Source organism: Cyanistes caeruleus, chromosome Z (assembly GCF_971803275.1).
Source record: "Cyanistes caeruleus chromosome Z, bCyaCae1.hap1.1, whole genome shotgun sequence".
Classification (NCBI taxonomy): Eukaryota; Metazoa; Chordata; class Aves; order Passeriformes; family Paridae; genus Cyanistes; species Cyanistes caeruleus.
In genome coordinates, this window is record NC_141732.1 from 535,144 (window position 1) to 561,044 (window position 25,901).

At 42.0% G+C, this 25,901-nt stretch overlaps 1 protein-coding gene across 2 annotated transcripts; it reads left to right on the plus strand.

The window, feature by feature from the left end:
- Positions 1 to 6,632: 6,632 nt before the first annotated feature.
- ZFYVE16 (zinc finger FYVE-type containing 16) lies at positions 6,633 to 25,803 on the plus strand. Of its 2 annotated transcripts, XM_023944793.2 has the most exons (18): positions 6,633 to 6,733; positions 6,917 to 9,078; positions 12,227 to 12,323; positions 13,198 to 13,374; positions 14,154 to 14,302; positions 16,205 to 16,268; positions 16,380 to 16,580; positions 17,181 to 17,303; positions 17,409 to 17,564; positions 18,137 to 18,361; positions 19,168 to 19,250; positions 21,125 to 21,229; positions 21,636 to 21,786; positions 21,974 to 22,054; positions 22,581 to 22,743; positions 23,103 to 23,208; positions 23,614 to 23,778; positions 24,034 to 25,803. In XM_023944793.2, the coding sequence occupies exons 1-18, from the start codon at positions 6,664 to 6,666 to the stop codon at positions 24,193 to 24,195; spliced, it is 4,440 nt and encodes a 1,479-aa protein (XP_023800561.2). In that variant the 5' UTR covers positions 6,633 to 6,663; the 3' UTR covers positions 24,196 to 25,803. The 2 variants fall into 2 exon arrangements, with proteins under 2 accessions (XP_023800561.2, XP_023800558.2); XM_023944790.2 differs by having other exon boundaries at positions 16,205 to 16,580.
- Positions 25,804 to 25,901: the final 98 nt, after the last annotated feature.

Genomic DNA, 25,901 nt, shown 5'->3' on the forward strand with positions numbered 1-25,901 from the left:
ACCTGCACGAGAGGCTCCGCCCCCTGACATGGGCCCCGCCCCCTAGCTTTGACCCATAAGAGGCTCCGCCCTTCCTCACTGTCAATCACAAGCACGACCCCTCCTATTTCAATCATGCCACGCCCTCGCGCTGTCCGTCAGTCATGTGGCCCCGCCCCTTCCCCAGGCCACGCCCCAGGCCGGCCGTGGCGGGAAGCGCACGCGCAGGGTGGGGATGGGTGCGGTCTCCGTGACGTCACGCGCAGGTGTGGCCGCGCAGGCTTGTTGCTCGCAGCGGAGGGTCGAGGCCGCCGCCCGGAGCCGCCGGCGGGGCCGGGGCGGGCCCTGAGGGGAGACGGCCCCGGGACGGCCCCGAACCGGCCGGGTGAGGTCGGGGGACGTGGCTGTGGGAGTCTGGCCTCTGATTGAGGTTACCTGGGTGGGTTATTCGCCCCCGGAGGTTTGGGGGTGTTAGTGATATTATTGCTTACTACTGTTCTGTTTGGTTTTGTATACAGTATGTATAGTATATATACAAAGAGTACTATATAGGTTATATGGAGAATATATGTGGTACGCAAAGTAAAATATATGAGATTATCTTTTAGTTTATATAGAATACATATATGGTATGTAGGGTGTAATGGGCAGTCTTACACTGTACACTTACAGGCATTAATAGAGTGTAACACATTTTGAGTCTGTGTTTAAATAGGAGCACTGATGGCAGAGAGCCGGTCATTAACACCTTCTGGGCAGTACGGCAGAGGGGCCAGCTGGCTGTCCGAGCCAGGTGCTGTCAGTGCTCTGCGGCCGAGGTGGTCTGATATGAACCTCGGCTCATTAAATAATGCAAATCAGAGGAAATAGGATGTTGGGGGAACAGTGGTTTCCGCTGAGCAGTGATCTGCCAGGCCTGGTGCAATCCCATTCTCTAGACCCATTTTCTGTCAGGAGGTGACAAATGCTGAGGGAGGCGGTGTGTGTGGGCTGTGTGTTCGGGGCCCATCCCGCTTCCTCCCCAGCCGGCCCGGCTGCGGGTACCGCCGGTGTGCCGGACACCGCTGGCAGGCAGAAATGGTCACTTTTCTGGCTCCGGTGTGCTGTCACCAGAGAAGAATCTACTGGACAGGGTCCAGGGGAGGCCGCACACAGCATTTGGGCTCTGCAGCAGCTCCAGAGGCTGCGGGAGCCGGGCCCGGCCAGGCCAGAGAAGGGAAGGCCCGGAGGGGATCCCGTGGATCCACACAAACATCTCCGAGGGCTGCCAGAGGATGGGGCCGGGCTCTGCCGGGCGCTGCCGAGAATAAAATAAAGGGCAGCGAGCGGCAGCCCGGCAGGAGGAAGAACTTGTGTCCATGGAGGGGCAGAGGCCTGGAACAGCTGCCCAGGGAGGGCCTGGAGTGTCCCTGTGTGGAGCCATGGCAGCCCCAGCTGGGCACGGCCTGGGCTGAGGGAGCTCCACAGGAACCTTCCAAACCTAATAATTCAGGGATTCTGTGGATCTCTGGGTGGTGTGAGTAATGCTGTTCTCAGTTCAGAGGAGTAGCGTTTTGTGGGTGGATGGATGAAGGGAAGTCTTCAGAAGCTGAAGGTGATGTGGGATAGAGCTGAGGGTGGTAATGTCATTACACTGCTGGTGGAGTTCTGTCCTTCAGAAGACTCCATTTAACTAACTGAATGCTATTCTTTAGACAGACAGCTTGCTGTGTTGTGTCCTGTAAGCTTGTCCTGATATGTCTGAAACCTTCTCCAGCTTTTGTCTTCACCCTATGGTTCAGTTCCTAAACTTGCTGTGGCACCTCAGCTTTTGGTTTGGACAATAAGTTGTTTTTCTCAGTAAGAATAATTTCTGTTTTTATTTAAATTTTTCATGCAGTGTTTGTTCAGTTGTACTGAGCTTCTTCATCAGGTTGATTGCTGATGAGCTCTGTGGGCAGGTGTTCCCTTAAACTTTTTGTCTATAGGGCCTCAGCCCTATGTGTGGGTGTATGGTGTTGGGGCATGGGAGGGGGCTGAGAAGGAATATAATTCCTTCAGTACTCTTGATGCCTTTTCCTTGGTCTTAGAACTGAGAGTTAGACATGGGTGAGGGATAAAAGGATTTTTATTTTGGTATTTAATAAGTATTTTTATGGTGTAACAATTTGTCAAGGTGGAATATGCTGAAATGCATACATATGGTAGATAGTGAATCCAATTTTATAGATTTTGTAAATTGGTATATTTAACAAAGATGTTTCAATGAGAAGTTTAAATTAATTGTGTGATTTTTTAAAAAATTTTATTTTAAAATATTTTTTTCTTAAATGGGTCTAATTTTAGCTTACAGGATGTGTTTTATGGGGGTCTTGGTTTCTCAAAATAGAGTCATGGTTTTCTGGCTTCTAACTGTGAGGCTTTTAGGATGTTTTGTCTTTTGTCTTAGAAGAATACCAGGATTATGATAAGATATCAGGCTTAAAGAATTGCAGGTATGTCTGTTAAGGGTATTGAGAACATATAAAAGGTATATGAAAAGAAAAGTCAAGAGTCATCATGACATCACCCTTAGTGTGGGAGAAGGGGCACGCTGTACTCCATGAGCATTTCACTGTGAACTTAGTGCTTAGTGGTCGTGTTTATATTGGAGGCTTTGTTCTGCTGGTGATAGTTGCTGGGGTGGTAAGGTGGAAAAAGCCATTTCAATCCTCTTACAATCCTTGGTACAGCTTTCTGCTCCGTCTGAATATAATGACTTACATTTAAATCAAGGTGTTGGAGCTGAAACAAAGGAACTGTGCAGCCAGCAAAAAGACTGCAGTTGTGGTGATCAGAATTGAGGTGGCTCCTGTGGTCATCTCTCTAGAGGGGAGACCCATGTGCCCCTGCTTGTGTGTTCCTCTGCTTCTAAACCCCAGGCTGGGCTGTTTTAGTATTTTTGTGTAAAAGCAGGCCTGGCTTCTGCAGTGGGGATTAGCTGTAATAAATTTCAGGTCAGGTGGTGCCCATATGTATGGACACTACAGAGAGTGGCTTTCAGGGGTTCTTAGACATCAAAAGGTAGCTTGTCTTCAGACCTTGAATTGGTTATTTGGTAGTAATTAACCTATCCATTCTGTTTTGCAAGTTACCACACTGAAAACTGCTGACTGCCTCCATTTACAGAGTGTGTCTGGAAAAAACCCCCGACAATCCATCCTGCAAGTTGGCCACTCAGTATCCCAGCAGCCTTGTGTTACCTTCTCCTTTAAATAAGAGTGTGTTGAGAAATGCCCGGTGGAATGTTGGTTTTGAATTCTGGAATATGTGCCTGTTATGTTAGAAGAGATAAGTAATTTATAAAGGGTATAAAAGAAGTGTTGAAGTCTATGAAGTGTTTTTAAACGCCCTGTCGTACTTTCAGTCAGTGCAGTCATTGAGATCTCAGAATTTGCATTCCACAGTTAATAGTTAACATTTTTAATGTGGTTGAACTATTGACTCTGTTTCTTAGGTCCGTGTGGTGCTGTGTTGGGAGTGTGTCAGACCATTTGTTGGAGATTTAAGATGGGCCTGTTTAGAGACACAACAAAGGTTTATCTGGAGAAGTGACAGGTCCAGTGAGCACTTTTTTTAGTATCTTTTGTGCTTTGATTATTATTTTCCCAATCTGAGATGGACTGCTATTTTATCTTCAAGTCTCCTCCTACCTAAATATTTAATCTATCTTTCTTCATTATTTAATCTATCTGAAAGCGTATAGTCTTTAACAGACAGTGATTTAAATATTGTTAAAAAGTTTAAAAACAAAAATCTATAAAATGGGGCTGGGGAGATCCTTAAGTTGTATGGCTCCTTGCACTGTTAGGGACCTAGTGCCTCAGATAAATTTATAAGCATTAAGTTTATTTTAAAAAAATGCTAATCTGTGATCCAGTTTAGAGAGTGTCTAGTGACTTCATTCAGAGCTCTAAAAGACAAGTTCAGAAAACAGCAGTTGTGCCTACCTAAAAAAGGTGTCCAGTGGCGGTGCTCCTGGTTTCTGTTGTTAGAATATAGTGTAATTCTTGTGTTACAAGTGTTAAAGAAATAGGCTCAGAACAAAAGCAGTTTGCTGAAGCATGTGGCTCCTCCGGACCCTTCACTCAGGGAAGCAAGCAGCCATTTAATGAAAATGTGTCACCGGAGCTTTTTCGTAGCTTCTGATCCATTAGTGTTAGTATTGGGACAGGCTGCAGGCAAATCCAGGCAGCAGAAAATAAAACTCGTTCCTCTTGCTGAAGGAGGATTTGAAACATGAGGAACTAGAAGGTTTTTACAATTCTTTGGTGATGCAGGCCCATGGAGTCAGGACAGAGAGGTGCAAGAGGGACAAGGGGTTACTGCTGGTCTGCCCTGTTTTGGGAGTTTTGATTTTGTTGTGGGTTTCAGTTTTTTGCCTGTAGGCTTATTATAGAAAAGATGAAAACCTATGAAAAATTTGAGGAAACAGTAATGAAATTAGGAATAATATATATACTAGTTTTTTCAAGGTTAGGTTAGTTATTCAAAATACTTCACCAATTCAAATAACCATTTTATTTTAAAAAAAGATTTACCCAAACAAAATAACATTGTTGTGTTGGTAGACTGCGGTATGATAGTTTTCTGAGCTCTCTGTAGAATTGAGTTAATCTGTATTAAGTAGATGTAAATATTGGCATATGATTTTAGTTCTGCAGTTCTCTTCATTGAATTCTTCCCTTTTTTGGAGAGTTTACTGGGCCAACACTGTACAGCATCAATGCACCCTTCTAATTAGCGCTATAATCTAATAATAGATAGTGTTGTAGCCTAATAATGCCCTTATGCTTAAATCAAAATTTATTGTGTGTCTCTCAAGAGTGCAACAGGATGAATATTCTCTAGGCCTTTTTAAGTACAAGACAAAGGTAGATTAAATAATTACTTGCTTCTCCTCTATATTTTTTGTTTTAAATAGGGAAGGTTTTTGTTTTTCATAAACTTCTGTTGTTATTGATGTCTGTGATATGTGGTGAGGCTGTATAATAAATACCTACAGAGAACACGAATCAGCATTACGTATCTTCTGATGCCCGGTTTTCTTGTAACCCTTCAATATTTCTTGTTTATGTGGTCTATCTGGCTATTGACTGTCCACAGATACGTGCTTTAGAGATGGGATGTGCACTTTGATGTGTCTCAGTGAATCACCAAAAGCTGTTAATCGTGTGAGGTTCTTAATTGAAATAACTTCCAGTTCATGTTGTTACATCCTCCTTGCCAGGAGGTCGTGATTGTTACAGGAAAGAGCTGTATTCAGAAGGGTGAGGAGAAGGGGCACCAAGTCTCTGCTTGCTGCTCTTCCAGCCCTCTAGACAGCTGTCAGAGACTTGTTTTGGGGTGTGACTAATGATGGCTATGGATATCAAACCAGTGATATATTCAGATTGTTCATTTTTGGCTTACATACGGGTACAATGTTAAACACGTATTTGTTTCACCTTTCTTACGCTTTCACTGGACGTTGCCTTAAAGCATTCTTGTCCCGTGCATATTAAAGTGGTTAATAATTGCATCACATGTGGTGAACAGTTACATATTAACCTTGGTTAAAGCTCCTCATCTGAGCTATTCGGGAGGGGAAACCTTAGAGCTTAGCCGGGGAAGTAAGGCATGGAATCTAGATCTGTAGCTGCAGGGTGGCGTGAGCCGTGTGAGAGGGTTTAAGTATTTGTCTGAGCTTTTAGAGGAACGAGTGGGCATTACTGGTGGTCAGAACACAGTGGCATTGGGGCAGGGTGTGAAGTCAGCCAGTGCAGGGGCTGACTGCACTGATAAAAGCAGAAGGAAACTGGACAGCTCTCGGCAGGTGTAGGTTTACAGACATTAGACTAAATGGATCTCAGTCCTTCAGTTTGCTCAAATGAACTGTAAATACTGATTTTTGATAGGTACTATGAACACCAATTTATGGGCATTCAGACATTGAAAAAGATGTGCAGTTGGAAAGCAAGTCTGAGTGAGCAAAAAGGCATAAGATTGAGGAGAAGTTCATTAAACAAATAAACCAGGGTGTTTATGGGGAGTGGGGAATGTGATTGATTAATAAATAGCCTTCTGATGAGCTGGTAAGTCTAAAATAAGAGTTTTATGTTCTTGGGGACTTAGAAGTGTAATTATTTATGTGTTATGAGTGGAACAGAAATCATTAGCTGAATTACCATGTTGTATTTTTAATTATTATTATTATATACAGAGTTCAATTGTGTTGAAAGATAATAATGGCCTGTTTTTTTTTTTGCCTCTGAACTGTGCAGTGTAAAATGTTTATGGGGTCAGACTAGAAGGTCCTAATATTCCTTCAGGTTTTAAACTTGCTGACATTTTAATGCCATAGCAGATGCTTTCAGATTTTATTTTTTTTTTAAGTAGCCTCAATTTTGCTATATGAAGTGAATCTGGGGTGTATTGTTCATAGTGCTGAATACACTGAGCATATCCAGAATACTTGGAGGCTGCAGCCCTCTTTGTGTTTAGTGTTTGTTTACATTGTGAGAGAACAAAGTATTAATAAAAATAAAGAAATACCTCATATGAGCTGCTGGCTTATGACAGCATATGAACACTTGGGCTTTGTAAACAAAAATTGCTTTGAATTAAATGCTGTGTTTTTCTCTGTAGGTTTAAGAAGGCTAAAGCTTCATTAGAACTGTGACTAGAATGGACAGTTACTTTAAAGCTGCAGTCTGTGACTTGGACAAACTGCTTGATGAATTTGAGCAGAATACAGGTTGGTTTCTGCATTGCCTTTTCGTGGAAGTACATGGTCAAATGACTGTTACCATGGAGTTTGAAAGTAGCATCTGCTAAGTAAAAGCTTGTATTGATGAATAGATGGGATTGAGAGGGAGTACACTGTGGAAGGAGAGGAGTCTTATAAACTTTGCTTTTGATCTCTTCTTGCTTAAAATAGATGAATGTGAGTGCTTCACAACACCTCAAAATCCATATGACTCAAAGCTCTCTTCAGTCCTGGATTGCTTAGAGCATGCACACCCCACACCAGAACTGCCAGAGGATGCTGCCAGATGTCCTGCCCCAGAGGAGAGCTCTCTCCATGCCCCTGCAGGCACAAGTGATGTGCTGAGTTACTCACCACCCAAAGAGAAGGGTGTTACTGGACCTGACCTTTTGTCCACTGTGAACAGTGGTCCCGTAAATGAAACTCAGGCTTTGAACCTGGGCAGGTGCAGCATACCTGTGTGTGATCTTGTCAGTGACACAGCGAATTTAATCCACCCAGTGGCTGCTCATGAAGGGACTCAGCAGCTGCAGCCGGATGACTTCCAGGGCAGCCAAGGGCCCGCTGGCTGTGGCGTGTCTTGTGTCCCTGTTCCTCTGTGTCTGACACCACCTGGCTGCAGTGGTGCTGCCAGCACAAAGCAGAGTGATGGGGACGTGGTGTTACAAGATTCAGGGCATCTTACAACACAGAAAATCAATAATTTCGCTTTAAAATCGGAGAGTTACGCAGCAGGGGCAGTCCTGGGTCTGTGTGATGATCAACACAGGACAGAACCTGTCAAGAGTGATGAAGTACTCCACCACCCTGAGCAAACTGCAGCCCTGGATACTGAATGTGTCACTGTAACATCCCAGAGCTTGAAAGCACACAGTCCCAAAGATGAGAAAGCCTGTGAAAAACTGCCCTTTGAACCACAAGATGACAATGCATGCTCTGCAGCAAGCAAAGAAGTGCATGGAGGAAATGCCATAGGAAAGGGAGACCCAAACAGTGGGACTAATGCTGATTCCAAGCCTTCAGATCTGCCAAAGAGGCATCCATTGTACAGCAGCAATGCAACATTACCTGGAAATGGTGTCTTACCAGCTTCCTCGTGTCAGATAGGAGCTGAAGTAGAATTGGAAAAGAAAGGCACAGAAGACAATGTAGGTAGTGAAGAACTTAACAGCAGTGAGATATTAAGCTGTGTTTCCAGTTCGTGTATGTCACCTGAGGATGTCCAGACATCTCTGTCTTGTCTTTCCCTTCCTGTGACCATGTGTGGTTCATTAGTTGAAACAGAAGAAAAGGTTAATCCTCTACCTCAAAACGCAGTGGCAGAGGTTATTAGTGATACTGTAACTGTTAATGCTGGAGAGTCTAAAACTCCTCTTCCTGGCAGGGAGTCCTGTGAAAATACTGGCTGGCATGGCCAAGAAGATTTAGCTGAAATCAATGAAAGTAGTGCAGAAAAAAGTAGGGATGGAGAGAAGTACAGTACTGAGAATGTCATTGATGATGGTGATTCTCAGCATATCAAAGCTTTTGCTTCTGCTTTTCTTGACCTTGGAGCTGAGCCATATGATGTTGGTGTGGACACTTTTTATGATGAGAGCATGAGCTCTGTTATGGCTGACTTTACTCTTGAGGAGAATGTTATTAAAAGTGATATTCTAATAAGCGACGCTGAGCTTGATGATTTCTTGTACGGACAAAGTCTGCAGTCCAGTGTGTTGAAGTCTTCAGACAATGATGGTAACTTGATGGAAGCTGATGCAGGTGGAGGGAATTTAACAGATCTGAGCAACCTGGATTTCACAGAGGTCAATGAAGAATTTAGGCAAACAAAACTGGAGGAGATAACGAGCACTAATAGTAACCTTAAAGCATCTATTCCCGACAGTGAAGTGGAAGCTACAGCAGAAATCAGCATGTCTCACAGTCAGAGCATGACTGAGAGTGGCAGTGGAGCTCTGGCTTCTGATGTTTGTATTAAAGGTGCCAGACCAAAGCAGTTGCCTCACCTTTCCCAAGGAGCTGCTGCTCAGAAACAACTGAACAGAATAAATGAACTTGAAAGAGAAAACCGGGAATCTGGTTCTGATACCCAGGAAGCTTCCCTTGATGCCTCAGACAGCAGTGTAAATGTTGGTAATAAATCTGACCTTGGGGAAAGCAGCTCTGAAGGAGGAAATCAAACATCTGAAAGCACTGAATCACGTAAAACACCTCCAGCTCTGCCGTGTAAACAGCCCTTGTGGGTCCCGGACTCAGAGGCACCCAACTGCATGAAATGCCAGGCCAAGTTCACCTTCACAAAGAGACGGCACCACTGCCGAGCCTGTGGGAAGGTGAGTTACTGGAGAGGGGCCCTGTGCTGCTGACAGGAAATGGAGATTATGATTTAGGCATGACCGAGATGGAGAAGGGAAAGAATACTGATAGAAGTTTTCTAGGCTCAAAGTACATTATTTAACAAAGACCGGCTTTTATTTTCCCTCCGTGGGAACCTAAAGACTTTTGGAAAAGGCTGATGTTAATTAAGAAACATATGACCTTTTTTTTGTGAAAATTGTGTTTAAAAGAAAGTATGAAGTATGTTCTTATCTGCCATTAGTGGCTAGGCTGATGTGTTTTGCACAGAGGAGGGGAGATGAGATGATGGACTGTTTCATCATAATCATACTGAATCAGCCTGTTATTGAGCTTTTAACTTAACTTTTTATGTTTTAAAAAATTGAGGTGGTGATGATGAGAATCCAGTGGTTTTACTAGTGACTGTAACTGTAGAGCACTGCCCATGAGCCTGAAGGAATTTAATTCTTTCAGGAGCTGTAGCAGAGGTACCAATGCAAAGGAATTTATGGTCTAAATCTGTCTTCCAGTGTGTTTAGAAGTATCATTTTCTAAGGAACTCATTTTCAGGGTAAAAGTATGTGATTCACCAACTAATTGAGTAACTGCAGAACTTTTTTTCAGCCTGAGGTCTTCTACAGAGAGTAAGAGATGCCAAAGCTGATACTCTGTTCAGAATTCCCTTGTGATCTACTGTGTCTTGTACTAGTGCATGAATGGAAATGCTAGCAGTAATGACCTCACCATTCAGTGTTGCTCTGTAAGCTTTAAGGATGTGGAGACAGAGCAAAGACTAGTGTCAGTACTAAATTTTTGCATCCCCAGTGTTAAGCACCACCTGGAAAGGCATGGTATTTTTTCTTTCCACCTCTCTTCTAGCAATGTGTATTCAAAACATGATGCTCATTTACTCAGCAGCAGCCAGTGTGAACTAAAATGTAGGTGTGAGTTGGAGTGTCCAGGAAATGAAGAACTCCTTGTGCTGGCCTGGAAGCCATTGAACTTATTGCTAGAATATCCTGGTGAGATTTTGTCATGGTTTAAAATGCAGTCCTTCAGAGTGGGTTCTGTTTTAGTCATCAGACTGATTGACTACATTCTCACACCTTGAAGTTCTCACACCTTGTCTAGAGATGGGGATGGGAGACCCTGCACTGTCACCCTGGTGACAGCTGTGAGTGTGTCACACACACTGTCACACTGTGAGGGGCTCTTGGCAGAGCAGCAGTGTAATTAGTGGGAGCATCACAATGTCTCTTCATTAGGAGAGTGAGTGAGGGCAGCATGGGTTGTCTGAACCTTACAGGTGTGGGAGTGCTGGGCAATTAGCTTTTCTGAATGTGCAGCTTAACTTTCTGCCTCACAAGACTTTTTGTCTTTTTAAAGCAACATTTTTGTTGTCTCAAAAGAATCCCAAATCAGACATTCCTTGTGAAGCTGTTGGTCGTTGTGTTTTCAGCCACTTGGGAAATAAGGGAAAACTGGTAGGAATTCAGTTGTCCTCTGTGGACTGAAGGCAATTGTATGGATTCCCATGATCCTACATCTTTTTTATCAATAAAATGGCAATATTTGTGGACTCTGGCATCTGTACTGGAGGGAGGTGTGAAGTTATGGTGCCTGTTTTCTCTCCCACCTGCAGCCCTCACAAGGCCAGTCAGCTTTGCAGTTCCATTGTCCAGGTGTTCATCTCTTGCTGTGGTACCTTTCTTCTTTCTGGTTCAACCAGGACCCGTTTGTTTGCCCAACAGCCTGCTATTCACCTCCTTTCTGCTGTCCCTTAGCTTGCCTTCACCTTTTAGGTGCATTAGGATTAATCCTCCTGCAGGTCCCAGTGTCACCAGGGGTATGGGGAGAAAAGTCCTTGCAGGAGATTGTGCTGCCTGGCATTTGAGGCCCTGAAGTGGATTATAAGTAATTAGCAATTAATCCTCATCAATTACATTCTTAACGTATGTACTGAGCATGCGTGTTTCCTGTTGAGGTAGATTACCTGTGGCACTAATCCAGAAGCAGCTGGAACAGTTTCTTTTTTTAGCTCATATTACACCGATCAATCAATGATCAGTGCTTTTACAGAGACTTTTCCTGCTTAGAGGAGTCCATTGTAATAACTTTCTTTTTTCCTGTGATGCTACTGTTTTGGATTCCCACCCCCCTTGATCCACTTTGATTGGGAGCAATTAGGAGTAGAGGAGACCTTTAAGGGTTTCAGAAGACCTTTTAGTAAAGGCTTCAGAGTCTGCATATAGCTAAAAATGGTGTGACTCGTTAAAAACTTGCAGATCATCTTTGAGAGAACAAGAGGGGAAAGTGACAAAAGCTCCAGATATTTATGGCAACTCTTGCAAAACACCAGCTATTCTAAAGACATAATTCTTTGAATGGGACTGTGTAGATGTTGTCCAGGCTAATGAGACACACTTTCCCCCTTGTTTCTGCTTAAAAATAGACAGGATATATACGCTGTTGGAATAGAAGAGCATATTCTGTTCTTCCAAAGCAGCGTTCTTTGGAAATACTTGAGTGAAGGGAGCTTGTCCCATGCAGGCAGCGCTGCTTGTTCTTGCTGAGGGAGCAGGAGAGAGGGCTGTGGGCAGCCTGCAGAGAGGGCTGTGGGCAGCCTGCAGAGAGGGCTGTGGGCAGCCTGCAGAGAGGGCTGTGGGCAGCCTGCTGTCCCAGGGTGGGGAGGCAGCCCCAGGTCTGGCAGACTGCTAGCAGCCTCCTGGGAGCTGTGGTGAGCGCACAGCGCTGCACAGGTGGTCCTAAAGCACCACAGCAGGTCCCAGCTCTGCTGCTCAGCCCTTGGCCCTAGCACTGCTGCTTAAAGTGAAATGCTTATGGGATGCACAAAAGTAGGAGTGAATATGTGGTATAAACTGAAATCCTTTTCATCTCTCCAGAGAAGAATTTTAATATCACTTCAGTTGGGTCCTCTATGTTGCTGCTTTCTGCTGGGTGTATATTGTGGGTTTTGTTCTTTGTTTATCTTTTTTCTGAGGATTTCTTTGTCAGGGATTGAGATACAGGCTTGAGTGCAAGGCTGCAGATGGTTTAGAATGAAGCAAGTGTATTTTTTGGAAGAGTTTCCAATTTGCTGTGCAGTATGTCTGTATTATTTAATGCAATCCTTTTCTGATTCAGGTTTTTTGTGGTAGCTGTTGCAAACGAAAATGCAAACTCCAATACATGGAGAAGGAAGCGAGAGTCTGCACTGGCTGTTATGATGATATTAATAAAGGTAAAAAGGTTTTTTTGAGTAATTGCAGTAACTATTGAAATATCTCTTAAACCTTTGTTCTTTCTGGGGAGCTTGATTACTTTAATTGGTGTAGGTTTTTCTCTTGCTGAGATGGAGGGATAAAGAGAATAATTGTACCTCTTAGATGGATTCCAGTTCTTACTTTGAGTCTCAAGTTGGTTATTTTTTTTATTAAAAAAATAAAATTAGTTTTTAACTCCATAGGACTAAATAGGAAGTTATAGAAGAATACAATTTATCCTGTTGAGTCATCTGTGACAGGAACCTAGCAGAAGCTACCCTCCCTCCACAGTAGCCCTCTGCGTGTTTAAAGGCCACATCCCTGCTTGTTCTCACACATTTTTTGCCCGCTTTATGTTGCTTCCTGTCCTGGTGTTTTTACAAGTCACTTACCAGGGCTGCAGTAAATGACTCATCAAATAACCTTTTCTTAACGGGAAGATAGCCATGGATGCTTATGAAAACATCAGGAGAAACAGTTGAGGTCCTGTTGATGCGTATGTAAATAACAAGTTGAAAATATGTCAGATGTTTAATAGGCATAGGAGTTCAGCCTGACAGATGTGACACGTATTTGCCCCAAGGGTCAGGGGTCACAGTGATGTAGTCACTGCAATGCTGCCAGGAGGACAGGGGGAGGTCTCTTTATCTCATGAGAAACGAGGCAATTATGCAGGTAGAAAATAAATATAAATTTTTTCCTCCATACAACAGTTTTGAGTGTTTATTTTTCATAGCCAGATCACAAACCGTGCATTACCTCTGCCTGAAAACCCCCACCCACCTGCAGATCTGCTCTGCAAATGAAATTTAATCAATTGTGTGATCTTAAAAACTAACCACATTATTTTAGCACAGGCATTTGAAAGGATGATGAGTCCAACTGGTCCTGTCCCCAATTCCAGTGTTTCCTCTGAACATTCGTCCGCTGTTCCACCTGTAGAGGAGGCCCAGATGCCTGGTGGTGCCAGCTCTCCTTCACCATCTGCACTGTTGCCTGTCTCAGCACTTAAACAACCTGGTCTTGAAGGTACAGATCTAATGCTTTGAGAGTCTCTTTGGGAAGAGTTGCTTATCATGCCTGGGATTTATCATTGGTATTTTTTGTGTGAAGCAGCAACACTCTGAATGTAAACACTTTCACTTCCCAGGTTTGGTGCCAGGCCCAAGCTGGTCCTTAGTCTCCATTTATGAAATGTGGGTGTTACTTTTTTCATTGCCCTCTCTGTTTATATTCTAAATCTTCTTGTGTGGCGGTTCATTTTATAATTTTTACATGTCTTCAGAGATCTCTGGCTTGTGTTGGGCTGCCAATCTTAAGAGTAAAAACAAAAAGTAACTGTTCAGGGAGAAGTTACAAGGAAGGAGCAAAAGTTCATTCTCTGTGTAAATACAAATGATTAGTGGTGAACTAATGTCTTTGTTCCACTTTTGTTAAAGATCTGATCTTTTTCAAAGTAAATACATTTTCAAACAACATGATAAATTAACTTTTTTAGAGTGTATTTCATCTTTTAGTTGTGATACGCATTTCAGTCTTATGTCACTAGAGAGGGATGATAGAGGAAGTAGCCTTCTGTAATATGAATTGGTAGACTTAAGTGTAGCAGGGCAGCTTCCTCTGCAAGTGAGAGATTTTGTTGTGTGTATTTGCCTGATTGGAGACTGGCTAATGTCAGCCTCTGCCTGTGCTTGGTTCCAGTAAACAGATTGTCTGCACATGTGGTTTGGAGAAGGGGCTTCATTTTTGTCCCTTGCAGCTACAGGAGCAGTGCATTAATGCAGAGTTGTTGTTTGAACCTGTCGCAGGGCTCTGCCCCAGAGAGCAGAAGAGGGTTTGGTTTGCAGATGGTATTTTGCCAAATGGGGAAGTGGCAGACACAGCAAAGCTGTCCTCAGGAGCAAAGAGGTCGCAGGACTCCAGCCCAGTGACCACGGACCTGCCAGAGACGCTCACGGTAGGAGTCGGATGGTTTACCTGCCTCAGTTACCTGTTGGGACACCTTTGCTTGCCTTGCATGGTGCCCCTTACACACCATGACTTCTGATTCACAGCCTTTGGAATCTGGGACAGTATTTTTGGCAGGGGCTGTGAAGTCCTTGGGTCGAAAAACATTGTAGTGATTTTCAATCTGAGTAACACCAAGCAAAGTTTTCAAAGGAAAACCTTGTTTGGTTTGAGGTGTCTGTGAACTTCAAAACTGGAGGGGCTGAAAATTTGCCAAAGCAGTTTTTTTGTGCACAATGTTTGATGAACCACTTTTGTGAAGGTGACCTCAGGCACAGTTCTTGTCATTAGCATGACAGTTCTTCCTGTCATTAGCAACACACTTATAGTACAAGTTTGTAGTTGTTTTTATTCCAGTGGCCTGCTATAGTTCCCCCGATGGATTAGACTAACCAAGTTGCTTAATGCCCTGCAATACTGCATTATAAGGTGCAACAAATTCTGTGTATTGCTTCTACTGTGAACTGATATTGAGCTGAGAGGGGGATTGTTTTTTTTATCATGAGTCACATGCATACTCTTGAATGAATGGCCCTTTAAAAGAAAAGTCCAAAGAAGAGGTATAGGTTTGCTGTGGAAAGGCTTAGTGAGGCTCCTCAGGTGAAGCCTTTTTGAGATAAAACATAGCACTGAAGCACTGTCTAAAGTAATAATCTAAATTCCATGCTTCTCACAGCACTCAAGAGTTTTTAAAATATATTGTTAAAGCTAAAAAACCAGATAATTTTTATTTGCATATAGATGATCTGAACACTTATCAGGTGTACAGCATTTAAATCAGGTTTTACTCTTGACAAATTGTAGTAATCAAATCAAAAGAGTTGGAGTAATCAGCTCTTGATTTGAATCAAAAGATTTGATTTTTTTCTCTTATGTTGGGGAAAGAGTAGGGTATTTGCACTTGCAGAAGATGAGCAGTGTCTAAAGCTAAGAGCAGCATGGACAAAGTAAGTGGAAGACAATTAGTAGATAGTTCTCCTGTGCAGCCTTAGAAGCTCAGACAAAACCAGCACAGTGCAGCTCTGAAGCAAAGGCAGCACAAAATCCTGAAAGTGCTGCCACAGGGTGCTGTCAAGGGCAAAACCACCAAATGGTATGAAACACCAGGTAGCAGATTCAGGGAAGAAGTCTACTGTGAACCAATTTAGCCATGTTTTTGTCTGTGTTTTTGTGGAGCCTTCCCTTTGGGGTTGGTGGTTTGGTTTTTTTTCATTTTGTGGCAGCATATTTGTTAAATGGAGGATTTGCTAGAAGCTGATGGGACACCAGGAGAGCTGCTACAGGGCAATCATAAAGTTGTCTGGTTTTTTCTTGTTGTATGGACAAAATCTTCCCTCTGGATATAGAATGCAAGTCTAAAGAAAGATAATGTGCATCTATGTTTTTTTTGGAGGGGTCTTGGGGGGTGTTGGTTTTTTCATTTTATATTTTTATGACAGCTGACATCCCAGCGTGTCTTTGTTCTTGGCTTGTCATACCTGTCTTGCTGGGGGAGCAGTTTGGGTTTGACTCCAAACTGGAAATTAATCAGACTGAGCAAAGCTACATTCAGCTATCAGTAAAACAGCAGAAATGGTGTAGAAATATGTTTGCAGTACTCAACTGCTGATCTATTTTGTGTTACCAAGCAAATAAATTAACTATGCATCTTCACCCGTGTAACACCTAAACAAAACACAGAAGAGTATCTAGGAGAGATTTGCTGGCTTTCTTCTTATTAGGAGGAAATGTATTCTCAACTTTTGTGATAGATTTTTCTCTTTTTGCTTTTAGAATGCTAATAATGAAAGTTTACTTGGTTGTGAGACGGTAAAGATTTTTATTTTTTTTTTTTGTTATTTCTTTTTCACAGGCTGCAAACCCAGAGGAAGATGAGTTGGCAACTGATGTAAATCAAAAACTGAACGAAGAAGTAGGTAAGGTTACAAGAATGGAAGCATTGCATCCTTCTGTCCCTTTAGATGGTGCAAAGCAGGCCAGTCCAGGCCAGAGTGAGGTGACACCTAGTTACCAGTCTGTCACTCTAGGGACTGAAGAGTGTTCCCCTGCAGCAGCTGTGAAGAGCAGTGCCGGTTCAGTGGGTCAGAGCACACGGGATGTGCCTGTCACTGCTTCAAGTTACAGAGCTCTGTGTGGGGTAGAAAACCGGGTGCCACGGGAGATCAGCCTTCTTCCTGATGGTGATCAGCTGCCACCGCTTCTGCTGGCACTGGATGAAAAAGGGAAAGGTAAAGCCTGCTAACATTTTGAGAAAATTGTTAATGTTTACTCATAGAATCCTGGAATCATTTGGGTTGGAAGAGACCTGAAAGCTCATCCAGGGCCACCCCCTGCCATGGGCAGGGACACCTTCTGCTGTCCCAGGCTTGTAAATACAGACTCATGTGCATGCAATTTATATTTTAATATAATTCTCATGTAATTTATTTGTTGCATACTGGAATGTTGGGTAATGACTGCATTTTTAACAAGATCAGTACGTTATGAGAAGAATGCTTCACCACTTAATTGCATTATGGTGGTGGCAGTGCTCATCAGAGGTGTCTGACAGGATCAGGCTATGGATGAAGAGTCAGCACACATTCAGTCAGGGATTTCCAAAGGAAGGGTATCCCTGGTTTGCACCTTTGTTAGAAGGTGATGCTTCAGTTCTACCTGTTCCTTGAATCTTAGGGTATGCTCTTCCCTGGTTGATCTGTAGCTATTCCAATCTTGGAAATAACTGCCAGAGTAGGAGGATGGGATGTCTGTGTCACACAGTGAACTGATTCTTGGTCTGGGTCATTGGCTGGTATGTTGAACTCTGTATCATGTGTTAATATATTTAGATCTTCTGGTGGAGGAACATCCATTTCACCAAAAGGTCACCTTGCTGCTTGGGGAAGGAAGTCCTCATCCATTGACTTTTATTCTAAATGCAAACTTGCTTGTCAATGTGAAGTTAATAACATGTAAGTATCACATGTTTTCTTTTCCACTGAATCAAGCCTTTTTTTTTTTTATTTTTATTTTCTGTATGTAAAACAGCATTATTGTGGTATCTTATTGTTTTAAAGATTCCTCAGATAAGTGCTGGTGCTTCTCAACAAATGGACTGCATGGTTTGGGTCAGGCAGAAATTGTCATTCTGTTGCAGCGTTTGCCAGATGAAGATGTTTTCCCTAGTGAAATATTCAAATTATTTCTTGACATCTATAAAGATGGAATGAAAGGTGTGTAATTTTAATGTCTAACTTTTTCTTGTGTAGTATGTTCTTGCTGATCTTTAAAACCTAAAGCTGATAGGTCATTTTTCTAGAATTATTTATGTAATGATTCTGTTGAAAGAGCTTGCAGTGTTAGAGTAGAGTTCTAAATAACAGAAGCAAAAGAATTTATGTTTGTTTCATATACTTCTGTAAGCATCCTGTTTGCAGGGGTTTTTTTTGTTTAGTCATATTGTGGTGGAGATTCTGGGTATGAGCCCTTCTGCCTATGATTTTTAGGACTTCATTTGTAGAAGTACAGTACTTGTAAATATTTTAGGTCTTGATCAAAACTCATCAATTGATGTGTTTAGGAATTTTGGCATTTGTTTGGAGAAATTTAGTTTCATAGTCAGGTTCATTGGTGATGAAGTACAGGGCTTTTATTCTGTGGGTTTAGGTACCTGACAGCTTTCAGGAAGATGTGAGATAAATGCTTGCAAATCTGTCAGAGGTCACTGCTTAGAGCAGTTCTTTTGCCACTGAAGTGGGAGTGACACAGATCTGTAAACACTCACTCTCCATTCCTCTTTCCACAGGAAGGTTCATAAAAAATATGGAAAACATTACTTTTACAGAAAACTTTCTCAGCAACAAAGAGCATGGAGGATTCCTGTTTGTTTCACCAACTTTTCAGAAACTTGATGATCAGATTCTACCAGATAACCCTTTTCTTTGTGGCATTCTTATCCATAAGCTGGAAATACCCTGGGCAAAAGTGTTTCCAATCCGTTTGATGTTGAGGTTGGGAGCAGAATATGCGGGTAAGTTTTAATGGTTTCAGTAGATGTATAAATGTGAAGTTCCCTTTGGAAAATACAAGTAATTTTTGGACAAGCAAGCTGTTTTAAAATCATCTTTGCAGTGTTTTATATTACACTTGTATAAGCCCAACATGTGGAGCCACCTGGGAATGTTCACTGTCCCGCTAGACTTCTTTGATTATTTTTTTCCTCTTAGCAGATGAGAAAGCTAAGAAACCAAAACTGACAGTAAAATATAAAGATTTTTTTTTTTTTTTGGTTGTAGGAGAAATGTTTGAAGGGATGTTCACCAGCCCAGGTTACCACTCTAATAAAATGGTTATTTGAATTAAATTATTTGAGTTAATTATATTGACAAAATATTACTGCTTCATAAACTGAATAAAGGTATTGATTATTTGTAAGGATAATTTATTAGTACACTGGAAGACCTAGGCATATAAAAAGGCTGTAGCCCACCACTGTAGAAGCTGCAAGTCTGTAAACATGTACCCATCACCTGTTTGTGGATTTCTGGAGCCCACCGTGCACCTCTGTCTCCACCTGTCTGCGTGGTGACAAGGGTGGCAGCTGCTTGGTTACCACTTGCTGTGTTTTGTTTTTTTAACCAATTTTGTCAGATATAACCATGGGTGGTGGGGGGGAGCAACACAGTGGCTGAGAATTAGAGAGGGGCTCTGCTTCCTTCAGCTGGTCAGATACTGAGATTGAGACAGGTTATAGCTGAAAAAAAAAACCTATAAAACTACTTGGAATAGCAAGTTTTAGCCTTGTTGATAGGTACATATGACCTTTTTATTTCCTAGCCTATCCAACTCCTGTGGTAAGTGTCAGGCACCGGAAGCCACTCTTCGGAGAAATTGGACGCACGATTATGAATCTACTTGTTGTGAGTAGATGCTTTATTATGTTCCCTTCCTGTTGTAGTCAAAATTACATAAAGTATCCTCCAAACAAATTCTGAATCTTGAAAGCAGAGCTAATGTTTTTGTTCTTCGTATTTGACTTAGAACTGGTGAGGAAGTTAAAAAAGCTGTTTGTTTCACCTTGTATTATTATGCACTAGTTCTGGTAGTGAAAAATGGCCTTTAATGGGTGAGGGAGATGTTGGCATTTGCATTGATGCCGGTAGTCATCATTGTCCAGGTGCATTTTCCTCTTGCGAGCATCATTGTGGTGCATTCTGGATTAAACCTGACAATTTTAAATGTGAAGAAACACTTGACAGGCAGATACTGTGGACTAACTGCAGTAGTAGTTTCTTTGCCAGACAGACTTAACCGTGCCATAGTTATTCAGCTTGACTGTCTCTTGTGAAGGACTTTTTGGCAAAATCGTAAGTCAGGTCTGGAATTCATGCTGCTCCTTGTGGAAGCTTTCTCTGTTACCCAAATAATTTGATTTCAGATTGCAGTAATCCTCTGTTTCTGACCAGTAACCTTCCTCTTCTGAAACTTACATTGAACTTCCAGCACTTTCCATCCTAGCACTTCCCTCTTCTGATATTTACATTGAACTTTGAGCACTTTCCATCCTAGCAATCAGGACAAGGCCATGGAAAGCAGAGCAGGTCTCATTTAGGCAATCACTGCATCCTCTCCTGGGTCTGGAGACCATCATAGCTGAGATGAAACTGCAGCCTTTGCCCCCTTTTTCCTTTTTGCCAGCACAGGTGTGCAGATCACTGTGTAAGGAATCAGCTGGAGGTGCCCCATGTAAGAGCAGCCTTTTTTTTTTGTAGGAGTCTCACACTAATCCATGAGCCAGCTCCCAGCCTCTCTGATGATGTGCCAATGTGTAACTGCACCCTCCTGCTGTGCTGCTGCTGAGTGGGGTTTCTGTGGAGTTTCTTTTTGTGCACGAGAGTTATTTGGATTGCCCTTTCATGGCTGTGTCAGCCTGAAGCAGACAGGGGCAATGTGTGCTCCTTGCAGCAGTTTTAGTCACTGCATGACTGCAAAATGTTCTCTTGGGGGTGCCTTGGCACCTGTGATGCAGATGCTCGGCTAGAGAACATGCAGAGCCTCTCCCCACACCAGTGCCTGAGGCAAAGGGCACCTGTGATTTACATCCTTAGTGCTGGATGCCAGTCCCATGGAAACCTTAGTGCATCGAGATGCTTTTGTAAATACCCTCCTTGCTGCAGCTGTGCTGATGGAGGAAGGCTCTCACTGCCTGGCTCAGCTGGTGAAAAGAGCCTCTTCATATTTTTTTTTCAGCTGAAGTAGTAAAAGCAAATGAGACCATTTCATACCTAATGTTGTTGTTCTGGAAATAAACAGAATTTTGCAGAAGAGGGTGAGGCGATGGGTGATTACTTCTGTCACAGAAAGGGATAAGAAACGGTGCAGTATTCAATCTGTAAATCAACAAGGTAGAGCTGTAGGGGCTGTGAGCCTGGAAGGAGACTCATCTAGATGGTGGCTTCCACGCTTCACTTTTCTCTCAGAGAGGGAGGGTGTTGAAGTTTTTCTTCCCCTAGAACACTGGGATTCTAATACATTCTAGTGTATGAAGTAGCCATGGAGTAAATGACTCACTGATTAGAGCTAATTTGTCAGTGCTGTGAATTTGTTAAAGTATTCACTGAGGTGCCTGTCACATACACGCAGTGGGCAGAAAGGCATCCTTCAGTCACTCTTAATATTACTGTGTTTTAGAAGTCCTAGAGATGTATAGAGTACATCTCTAAGTGATGAAGGTAAAGAAAAGTTAAGAAAACAATAGTTAATTGTCTGCTAACAATACCTTTTTCTGTTATAGGACCTTAGAAATTACCAGTATACTCTGCATACCATAGACAACTTGTTTGTTCATGTGGAAATGGGTAGAAGCTGTATTAAAATACCTCTAAGGAAGTATAATGAGGTGAGCACACCCATCTTATCTTTCCTAATCCAGGCTGATTTAGTCTCCATTTTTTGTGTAATACCAGTCACACCTCTACCATCAGCTCTTTGAAAAATCCCTCTCTGAACTTTACACTGACCTAAATGTGTAATGGGAAGGGCGTGCAATTACCTGAGCACACACTTCCTTCTGTGATATGCTGGAAGGTGGATAATGAGGAGTTGAGATTTAAGGAAGCTGGTAAGTACTGAAAGAACAGCAGTTTCTTCAAAATCTTTTAACATGTGTGGTCAAACATTCTCTCTTACAGATTTTCTGATGATGATGTTTTGCTTAGTAATTAAAAAAAACCCAAACAAATAAGAACCAAAAAATCCCCTCTTAGTGAGATTTATCAGTGCAATGACAAATTTTGTGTTGACAGGTGATGAAGGTGATCAGTTCCTCTAATGAACATGTAATTAGCATTGGAGCCAGTTTCAATACTGAAGCAGACTCTCACTTGGTGTGTGTGCAGAACAAGCAGGGCCACTATCACACACAGGCCATCAGTGCCACGGGACAGCCCAGGAAAGGTAAGAGGTCTGGAGGAGAAAAATCATGTTTCTGGAGCAGAATTGGAAGGTTCAGTGTTCTGCTGCAGAGAAAATGCAGTTCTGGTGTTACATTAATTTGTGTTTTAAGAGGAGTGCAAGTTTATTGTCAGCTATGACTGACTCGAGTGGCATGAAGTGGTGCTCACTTCCTTCCTACTTTTTCTAGTTACAGGTGCAAGTTTTGTGGTGTTTAATGGAGCCTTGAAAACATCTTCAGGATTTTTAGCTAAATCCAGCATAGTTGAAGGTAAGAGTTTTGTTCTGTTCTACTCTTAAGAGACTTGAGGAAAAAATAGCAGCAGTCATGTGTAAGGTCTTTATGCCTCAGAAAGCTAAACATTTCTTTTCAGGTTTTTTAATTTTGTATTGAACCTATTGCAGACAAATGCTGCATAAAAATACACAATAGTTCACTTACTAGTTTTAAAACTTGCAAATTTAAACTCTGTTTAATCTGTGGAGGTCTTTCCTTTACGGAACTACTTTCATTGCCTTATTGCTGAAATGCATATATTGGCACATATATGAAAATAAAATAAATCCAAAATTAACTTAAAAATTATCTTTTACTTTGAGTTCTGTTGACAAAAAAAAGGTTTTCTTCCTCTTTCATGTAACATTTAGTGATGTAGGTGGGGGATGGAGTACTTTTGTATATTTATTAATTAGCTGTAGGAGATGGTTGGTCTTAGTAGAATTTAAGCCAAGATTCTATAAAAAGCTGTGTTGCTTTTCCTGTGGATAATGTGGAATTTTAACTGGTTTTCTTCTAGATGGGCTAATGGTACAAATAACACAAGAAACAATGGAAAGCCTTCGTCAGGCATTAAGAGACAAAAAGGACTTCAAAATAACCTGTGGAGAAGCGGATGGAGGGGACGTGAAAGAATATGTAGATATTTGCTGGGTAGACAATGAAGAGAAAACAAACAAAGGGTACATGTACTACCAAACCCAGATACCTGAGAGAATTCTTGCTTCCAATCTTCAAATATCTGCCTTTAGTTTCTTGAAATTAGTCTAAAGTATTGTTTTGACAGAAAGTGTGTGATATCAAAGATGGTTTATAGTGTCTTAAACCTGCAAGATTAAGTTTCTATTAAAGCTGTTAGTTCCCTGTTTAGGATACTTCTTTTTGTACCATCTGTATTTTCATAGTCCATGTCCTGTATTGTATTTTGTTGTAAAGCTGTTTAAATAGCCTTAAAGGATGGGTAAATATTATTTCATAGAAGTTACTATACCTAAACTATGAGTGTTGTTTAAATTACTAATCATACTATTGTTTTCCATAGAATTATAAGCCCAGTTGATGGAAAATCAATGGAAGGAACTCACAGTGAAAAAGCACCACAATACAGAGACTTCAAAAGAGAGGGAAAAGTTATGAAGTGCACTGAAGTTAGTGAATTACATAGTTCTTGAGCCTTTTTTATTGCTTTCTGAATATTTAAGTGGTTATGTGATGGTACTAAGGGATACTACTAAAATTAGCTGATTAATGTGTAGCCATCTTGCCAGGCAGAAAATTCTCTGCAGCTTCTTGGTGAGTTTACACACCTGTCATTTTACTCCTCTGAAAAAAATCTAAAATTTGTTAGCAGTGACAGCTCTGCAAATGCTTAATGCAGGCATTCCTATGGTTCCTGATATATTTTGATTGTGTGGATGAAATACTTGGGTGCTTTGCCAACAAACAAGCATCAAAGCTTGCCCTGCTCGTTGTTATGTGATCCTGAACTACTCTTTTTCCTAACTTTGGGATGTACCAGGCTGCTGACTGCCCTTCCCTTTCTCTGGTCTCAGGTTTACTATTTTGTAAAGGATCATGAACTCTCCAGTGCTGTTCCCCAGCTGTTTGCAAAAGAGATTGCCATTGCCTGCAGCACTGCTCTTTGCCCTCACCTTAAAACCTTGAAAAATAACGGGATGAATAAGATAGGACTCAGAGTTTCCATTGACTCAGACACGGTAAGCTTTCAACTTTTATTGCATACACTCCTTTTCCATTGAAGTATCTTCCCTTGTAAATAGCTTTGATCTCTCCAGGAATGTTTCAAGAGTTTTGCCCTACCCAAGATCCAGGCTGAGGATGACACTTGGGGAAGAAGCTGTCTTAGTCATTAATTTCTCACTTTGTGGTAGCTGAAATATTCTTCTACTGTGATACAGCACTTTTTGCATAGTCTTGTTAATTGAAAAAGAATTAATGTGTTTCCCTCCTAGGTTGAATACTTAGCAGGATCTGGTGGGCACCTCCTTCCACAGAGCTACCTGAATGACTTGGACAGTGCTCTGATTCCTGTGATTCACAGTGGAATGTCAGATCCTGCAGCTCTACCACTGAAAATGGAATTGGTATTTTTCATTATAGAACACCTGTTTTGATGAGGCTGATTACATGCATATGCTGATTTGCTAGATCTGAACACCAAAGTTGTAATGCTACAAACACTAAAAATGTTAAAGTTTCTAAACCTGTTATGTTTTAATAGCTTTCCAAACTGCTTTTTTAAAGCCCCTCTGCTCCTCTCTGGTTCCTCTACTACAGAAGAGTTGTAGTTCATGAAGTTCTGAAAGTTTACACTTAATGCAGGTGCAGAAGAGTGCGAGTGTTGCTACTCCTCACACAGTTGTAGCACTTGGTAGGTGAAGCCTAACTCCAAGTCATAGGACCTTGTCTCTTGCCTTCACATTAGTGTGCTACTGAAGTTGCTGGGGTTCTTTGTGATCTCTGCATGTGCTTTCCCCTGCAAGAGCTGAACACTGGAGCTGGGCTGGCCCAAACCTGTCTCCATTCCATGGCAGGTTCAGACACCAGACCTGCTGTAGCTGCCTACGTGTGCCAGGACAGCTCTGGCAGCGCAGGGGGAATGCTGTGGCTGTGTGGATAAACACCTCACTGAGCTCCTCAACCTGGGGATGTCATGCTGGTGCTTCAGGAACATATGCTCTCAATATTTTATAGAGTAACTGTTTTCTTTTGGTATTTATAAGGATTTATCTAACTTAAATGGATGCTATTTTTATAAAAAGTGCTTTTTTTTCTTTACTCTGTGTTCAGAATACCATATACAATTTGACCTTTCAAGGATTAGGAAAAAACAGATTGATGGAACTGATGGATTCTACATGTAGCAATAAGTCAGATAAGAATTTTGCAGTCTTTTTTCTGCTCCTGTCTACTGCTTTTTCCACATTTTAGTAGCCACCTTTGCTTTCAGGGAGAACAGATGTATTAAGTCTGAATTTTCACGGACAGGTTGATTCTAGTGGAAGGTGTGCCTGCCTGTGGCAGCTGGGGTCAGAACTCTTTAAGGTCCCTTCCAACCCAGACTGTTCTGGGATTTTTACTATACCTGAGGTTCTTGCATAGGATGTATTTTTGATACCGGGTCATTTAGATCTATTTATGTATTTGTGATGCATGTGATTTGTACTGAGGTTCATTGAACTGCAGTGGGGGTTTGGCAGCAGCCACACAACTGCTTGTCGAGAACAGAACCAAATCTAAATATATACAAGATCTATATTGCTTTCAGTAAAAATGCTGGTACAGTTTTATAATGAGAGTATTAAAACTTGGATGCCTTCTTGATGCTAATAGGGGATATTTTATGTTTTTGTATCAAAAACAATTTGTAATTTAACCTGATCTGCTCTGCTGTTATCTGTGCTTTAACACTCCAGTCCTAGAAGGGTTCAGGCATTGAGATCTTACCCTGGATGGAACTGAGCTGTATTGCAGCTTCTGTGCTGACTTCTCCTGAGAAGCTGACTTTAGGGAGAAGGGCTGAACCCACGCACAGTATGAACAAAACCTGTCCTTGTTGAAAACAAGCTGCACCCAGGCCCTCGAGGCTGGAGGCTGAAGGGTATTTTGGGTCTGTGACAGGGCAAGGACACCTGAAGGAACAGCTGCCTCTTGGCACTTAATCTCTACTAACTCCTTTTCAGTAATGATCAATAAAGTTACCTACAGTGGAAACAAACAAAGACAGATTCGGAATGTGTGTCTCATGTCTCTACAGCTTTCTGGGAATCCTGATGTTGCCCCAAAAATGGGATTCATTCCCCCGCGTGCCACAAGCCGA

Bases quoted from the DNA above. Each gene is read 5' to 3' on its own strand.
- ZFYVE16 (XM_023944790.2), top strand. From the start codon at position 6,664: ATGGACAGTTACTTTAAAGCTGCAGTCTGTGACTTGGACAAACTGCTT. The intron at 13,375-14,153 runs GTACAGATCTAA...AACCTGTCGCAG, and splicing joins TAAACAACCTGGTCTTGAAG to GGCTCTGCCCCAGAGAGCAG. The intron at 14,303-16,204 runs GTAGGAGTCGGA...TCTTTTTCACAG, and splicing joins ACCTGCCAGAGACGCTCACG to GCTGCAAACCCAGAGGAAGA.